The sequence below is a fragment of the Heliangelus exortis genome, chromosome 13 (genome assembly GCF_036169615.1).
Source record: "Heliangelus exortis chromosome 13, bHelExo1.hap1, whole genome shotgun sequence".
NCBI classification, from domain to species: Eukaryota; Metazoa; Chordata; class Aves; order Apodiformes; family Trochilidae; genus Heliangelus; species Heliangelus exortis.
Window position 1 is genome coordinate 16,650,741 of NC_092434.1, and position 6,636 is coordinate 16,657,376.

Here is a 6,636-nt window from a genome sequence, read left to right on the forward strand (position 1 = left end):
CGAAGTAATTCCCATTAACATTTATGAGAATTTCATGATCAAAAGAAGAATCAGCCCTTTCATCTTCCAGACATGCCTGAACACACATCACCCAGCCCCAAAACCCCATACAGTCAGGGGGGACTGCACCTTGCCTTGCACCGGGGTCCCTTGGGATGCACCCCAAAACCAGCAGGGACTTTGTAGGGCCAGGCTCACCCAACTGCAGGGCAACACTTACGTGTTTGTTCTATTCCCTTTCTCCTAAGAATAAACAATTAGCAAATCCCCCCCTTCTCTGCTCTGTTTTTTTGATGGGGAAGGTAATATTGATAGCTCATTTACAGATAAGAAATATGGAATAAATTCCAAGCCCTTGCCCAGAGCCATAGGACAAGCCAGCAGCTGAGCTGGACTCAGAAACCTGGATTTGGGAGTCTCAGCCCCAGCACAGCTGACTGGGAGCGAGGTGGCTCACAACCAGCCCACATCAAAGCCTGGTGCAGGGTTGTGAAAGCCTTTGCAGGATTGCAGGAGGTGCAGTTCTTGAAAATGGGCTCATCCTGTTCCTGCTGTGCCTTTGCCTGTGGTGTGTGCTCATTGCTACAGACACCAGGGTGTCCCAGCAGAGGGTATTTACCCAAGTAAATGGAACACGGTGTGTCTGCTGGGATCTGAGCAAGCAGAGAAGTCCCAGCCAGGATCTCTTTTTCCATCTTTGTGCTCAAGGTGCAAGCAGGGCTTTGGCCCTGGGGTAGCTCCTGGGGAAGGAGCAAGGAGGGAAAGCAGATAATCATAGAATCATAGAATCATGGAATTGGCTGGGTTGGAAGGGACCTCAGAGCTCATCAAGTCCAACCCTTGATCCACTCCCCCCGTGGTTCCCAGCCCATGGCACTGAGTGCCACATCCAGGCTCTTTTGAAATATCTCCAGGGATGGAGAATCCACCCCTTCCCTGGGCAGCCCATTCCAATGGCTGAGCACCCTCTCCAGCAAGAAATTCTTTCTCATGTCCAACCTAAACCTCCCCTGGCACAACTTGAGACCTCTTGTGCCCTCTTGTCTTGCTGAGAGTTGCCTGGGAAAAGAGCCCAACCCCCCCCTGGCTCCAACCTCCTTTCAGGGAGTTGGAGAGAGTGATGAGGTCTCCCCTGAGCCTCCTCTTCTCCAGCCTCAACACCCCCAGCTCCCTCAGCCTCTCCTCATAGGATCTGTGCTCCAGTCCCTTCACCAGCCCAGTTGCCCTCCTTAATATAATGAACTTAATATAATGAGCTTAGAACGTGGCTGTCACTGAGACCTGAAAAAGTTTTTGCTCATTCTTTTCAGGGAAAAAAAAAAAAAAAAGAAGCCTCCATGGCATGAGGTCACCCCACTGATCCGGTTTCACGCCCAAATGGTTTCCAAGGCTTTGCCTGTGCACATGGGGAGCAGTTGGGAACAGCTTCCCGGGGCAGGCGAGGGCTGATTCATCCTCTTCCTCCTCTGCCAAAGGGCTGGCAACTGCTGGCAAAACAAAACAACGTCAGCACCTATTTCCCTTGTTTTAAACACTTGTTTATCATCAGCAAATAATAATCTGAGATACCCATCAGAGGAAAGCCAAGCCTGCTTTCCAAGCAGGGATCACTCCCATGGCTTCCTGCTGGCATTTGCTGGGTGCAGGGGAGACACACAAACTCCCTCTTTTACTCTATTTCAGTTTGAAAGGATGGTCCCAGGTGGGTTACAGGGCATCAGCACCCTGCCTGGCAAGCAGCAGGCAAGAGTGAGGCACAGTGAGCCCCCAGGGACTGTCTCCTGGGGTCTTCATCCTGTACCCTCACTGCTTTCACACCTCCCAGGGTCCCTGCTTTGCCCACAGCAGGACGTGACACCAAACCTGGCAGTGTTCCAGAGGGGACATCGATGCCAGAGCAATCAGTGCTTTGGGGAGACACATGTCCTGAGAGAGAGGAGAGGGGACCTGTCACCATCTGCAGGGTCCATTGAAGGCTGCAGCAAATGACAGGCAACTGGAAGCTGGAGCAGGTCCATCATGTGCTGCAGCATGACCACGGGTAACTGGAGCCACACGTCCTTCAGAAGGGAATCAGGGCAGACCTGTCACCTCCTCGGGAGCCAGCTCCTGCCTGTTCCTCCTCACCTGCCTGGCACAGGCTCTGAGTCACTGCCAGCTACCAGCACCAGCCCTGGCACCATCCATCCTGTGGCTTTGGGCAATGGGATCCAGTCATCCCAAGCCTGTCACGGGGACGGGTGCCTCCACCACACCTCCTGAAAAGTTGTCAGCCTCCATCACCTATCCCTGCAATGTCCTGCAGAGTCATTACACCAGCTCAGCTGCCATCGTCCCACCAGCCAGCATCATGTTCAGCCATGCCTGGAGAGCTGGAGCATCCCACTGACTCACCCCCACTAATTTGCACAGCAATCTTAGGGCCTTTGCCACGGATGTGCCAGGGGACAGAGACAAGAATTCCAGACAGGGAACAGGAACCACTGAGGGTTGAGGCTTTGGCATAACAAGGGCTGACAAATAATCACTGGGCAGAGATCCTGCCCTTTTGGTCAGCTCTGGGGAGCCACATCAGATTTATTTAAATGATGGGAAGCCCCCAGCAAATAGTGGGCAGGGTCCAGAAGGCAAACAGGCTCACAGAGCCCTGCAATGGGCCGTGTTTAAGCATCAGGAAGGTCTTCCTGGGGTCCTGGCTCTGCAGCTTGTCACCCCCATTACAGGCTGTGCCTGGAGTTTGGCTTTGCCTTCCTTCCCCCTGACTGGAGAAGAACCTCTTAATAGGGGCTGCCTGTCCCTGCATCCCAATTCCACCAGCTCCTGGACACAGGGGCAATCTGCCCAGACCATGGTTTTGGCTGGGTGGCCAAGAGTCCCAGGTGGTGCTGGAGGAGAGTGGATGCTGAGGTGACATTTCTTTTCCCCATGCATCCACGACAGCACTACTGGAAGCATTTCTCTGCACCACAGGAATCCTTGGATTGTTATTCCAGGAGCAGAGCTCATGTGGGAGAAGTCCTGTCACCCCTTCTGCCACGACACCCAGCACACGGTGCTGTGGCCAGGGATGGGGGGCAGCCACTTGCACGTGTGTTCCTCAGCTCGTTCGTGTTTCCCTGTTTCCTGGGGTTGACTGACACCCTTGTCACATGCCTGGTCCTTGGCACCATCCCTGCCATCATGCCCCAGTGCCTCAGCAGCAGCATGACATTCACCTGACTGCTGGGCTGGCTCGCTGAGGGACAGAGGAGCCACCAGAGGGGTAAGGGGGGCGAGGAAGGGTCCCATCAGCTCCTCCTTCCTCAGACTTTCACCCTCCGGGGCTGGAGGAGACGCCAAGCAGAGGCGCTGGCACGGCTCCCCACCGGGTCACCCAACAAGCTCCAAACATGCCCAGACAGCTGGGTGGTAAAAATACTCCCTGAGCCGCTGCTTCGGCGGGGTGAGCATCGCCTCCAACGCACCGCCCCAGCCAGGCACTGCAGGCAAAAGCCCATCCAGGTTACAAACCCCGGAGCAAAGGAGTTGCAGGGATGAGGCAGCAGCAGCACCACGAGGGAACACGCAAAAAACCCTGGGTGTGAGGACGAGGGGTGCTGGCAATGCCTCCTGGCCATGGGGGAGTCACTCCCCACACCCCAAAATCTCAGAAAGCACGATACTTCCTTTGTGCCTTCCACCCCCCTAAACTCTCACTCCTTTTTTTTTTTTGAGTGGGTAGGTAAAACCTGTCGGAGGAGTTGATGAAGGTGATGGCAGCTCCCCCACTGCCCTCCTCCCCCATGCACCCATCTAATGGCTCACAGAAATTAATTCATCCGAGTGTGCTGGAGCACTTCAGCCAGGAATGAGACAGGGCTCCCAAGATGCCATCCACGGCGCCGAGGGGACGTGGGTGCTGTCGTCCTTGGGGCTGGGAGGGCACAGCAGGCTCTGGCCGGGCCAGTCCAGCTTGTTGCTGCTCCCGCTCCAGGGAAGGGTGTCAGGCATGGGATGGGGTCTGGGGCGAGGGCCACATCCCTGTCACCCGACTGTGCCAGCCCCCCATCACCCCCCTGTGCTGGCTCTGGGGGGAAGGGGCTGAGAGCTCCCGGCAGTGCTGCAATCAATGCACACACCACTCTCCCGACATCTGGGGGCTGGTGACATTGATTTTGGCAAAGGACTGGGCTGTGAGGTCCTCTCACTCTCAGCCCCCAGGCCCTGGGAGTGGAGCAGTGCCCTGAAGGCAGGTGCCATGCGTGTGATGAGAGCCGCCCGTTCTCTGCCCACAAACAACACCCCCCCACACCCACAACATCTTAGCGGAGAGTGGTGGTCACCCAGCCAGCCCTTCCTGCTGCCACCAGCACCTCGGGGACGTGGGAGGCGGGAGCCCCAGGTCCTGCCCGGCCACCCGAGGAGTGAATCAGCAGCGCCCGGGGCAGGTGCGGGGCTGAGCCGTGCGCAGGCTGCGAGGGGCGGAGGTTTTGCACTCGCTCTCGCCCGGCCAAGGATAAATAGGAGGCGGCTACGAGTCCTGCCAAAGCTGCTCTTTTCATCGCCTGACGCTCCCGACAGCCAGCACCCAGCCCAGGCAGCTATGGACTCCCAGGACTGCCCTTGCGCTACCGGTAAGCCAGCGCTGCCCTCCGCCTGGAGCCCGTGGAGGCTGCGGGAGCCGGAGCATCCCGGCGGGATCACCGATGTTCCCGCCTGCCGCCTCCTCCGCCATCCCTGGTGCTCTTATCCTGGCCGGGCCGGCTGATTAAATCCTTTCCCAGCGCAGCGATGCCCATCCTTCCGGGATGTGGCTGGAATAGCCGCGACCTCCCCGCTGAGCGAGGCTGAAGCCCCAGCCCCAGACGATGTGGGGAGGGCGGCGATGCTCTCCCTGCGGCCCTCGCCCTTAAGCATCCCTGGAAATGGGGGAGTCCCCTCCCGTCACCCTTCTCTCACCCATTTGTCTCCTTCTCTCTGTGTTCTAGGTGGCACCTGCACATGCGGGGACAACTGCAAATGCAAAAACTGCAAATGCACATCATGCAAAAAAGGTAAGGGAGGGTGTCTCCGAGCCTCACCGGGGGGCAGAAGCACTTGGGGGGGGTTTCACTGCACATCCCTGCACACACTGAACCATGTCATGCTCAGTATTGCCATGATTGAGTTTACTCCTTCTCTAATTTTTTGCCTCCAAGGACACATGGGGTAAATTAACCCTCCTGCCCACCCCCCCACAGCAATACAAGCCCCCTGGTATAACCCAAAACTCTGGCTCAGCAGGCTCACCACAAGGGGATGCCTGGGGAGGAAACTGGCACCGGGATTTCTTCCGGCTGCTCCCAAAGCCATCACCCCCGGGCAGAGCCTTTTGCATGGAGAGGGGGTGGGGGGGGGGGGCCCTGGGGGTACTGCACACTCCTGCTGCCTCCCTGCAGCCAGCCCTCTGCAAACCTCCCCCAGGAGACACTGCTGGGGATGGGGATTTTGCTAAAAGAGAGTTACGGGAGGTCTCTCATAATGGATCCCCACAACCCCCCCCCGGGACTCGCTCAGAAACACCCCTGACTTCTTTTTTCTCTCCCTCCTCACAGGCTGCTGCTCCTGCTGCCCAGCGGGATGTGCCAAGTGTGCACAGGGCTGTGTCTGCAAGGGCCCCCCCTCTGCCAAGTGCAGCTGCTGCAAATAGGGACCCCTGGCTGCACATCCAGGGGTGCTGCACATCTGGGGGGCTGAAGAATAATGTTATTTTCTGTGTCGGGGTGGGTTTTTTTTATATATATGTGTTCAGATATCTTTAGTGTTTAATAAGCTACCTAAATAAAGTGATGTGTATATAAAGATCTACAAGGAACCTGGCAGTTGCGTGGGATGGGGTGGTTTTCTTGGGGAGCGGGAGGATAATGTGTTTGAGAGGGAGGGGGTTATGGCAAAGAGCCCACATTTTATTTTTCCTCCTTTTTTCCCATCTCGGCTCTGCCCTCCCTGCCAGCAGCTCTGACTCATTTCAACACTTTCCCTGTGCAACAAGGTAATTTAGACAGTGGGTTTGTTTTTTTGTTTTTTTGTTTTTTTTTTTCCCCTGCCCTGTCATTTCCCAAGGGCAAATCCCATGCTCTCTACTCCACCAGAAATCCTCGGAGTTAATGAGCAGCTCATTATTACAAACCCTCTCCAACAGCATAATAACCGTTCAGCCCTGCCCATTTCCAGGGGTAACGTTTCCGTGGCAGGTGGGGCAGCAGGGGAACGGGTTTAGTTTTCCTCACGGCACTTTAGTCAAACCAGCTGGAAGAACTACATGGTTTATCCCCCTCTGCCCCCTCTACCAGCCTAGCAGGGAGCCCCAGGTGAGCAGGATGCTTGCAACAGGGTGCAGAGCCTATGCCAGGGTGTAAAGTCCACAGTAGGATGCAATGCCTGTGATGGGGGGGTGATGTCCACTAATCCCTGCAGTGGGATGGGACACCTGTGCCCAGGTGCAATGCCCATAATGGGTTGTGAAGCCTGTGCCAGGGTACAATGCCAATGATAATGGTAGGATGTGTCTCCACGCTGGGATGTGGAGATGTCAGGACACTGCACCCCAGTTACCACGTGGCACCGTGCTACTTCTCAAGACACCTGAGTGGTCCTGCCCGTCCCCAGGCTCTGCAA

At 56.3% G+C, this 6,636-nt stretch overlaps 1 protein-coding gene across 1 annotated transcript; it reads left to right on the forward strand.

The window, feature by feature from the left end:
• The first annotated feature begins 4,516 nt into the window (after positions 1-4,516).
• On the forward strand, positions 4,517-5,829 carry LOC139802162 (metallothionein-1). Its single transcript, XM_071757041.1, has 3 exons — positions 4,517-4,613; positions 4,968-5,033; positions 5,574-5,829. Exons 1-3 carry the CDS (start codon positions 4,583-4,585, stop codon positions 5,666-5,668), a joined length of 192 nt encoding a protein of 63 aa, XP_071613142.1. The 5' UTR covers positions 4,517-4,582; the 3' UTR covers positions 5,669-5,829.
• Positions 5,830-6,636: the final 807 nt, after the last annotated feature.

Bases quoted from the DNA above. Each gene is read 5' to 3' on its own strand.
- LOC139802162 (XM_071757041.1), top strand. From the start codon at position 4,583: ATGGACTCCCAGGACTGCCCTTGCGCTACCG. The intron at 4,614-4,967 runs GTAAGCCAGCGC...TCTGTGTTCTAG, and splicing joins GGACTGCCCTTGCGCTACCG to GTGGCACCTGCACATGCGGG. The intron at 5,034-5,573 runs GTAAGGGAGGGT...CCCTCCTCACAG, and splicing joins ATGCACATCATGCAAAAAAG to GCTGCTGCTCCTGCTGCCCA.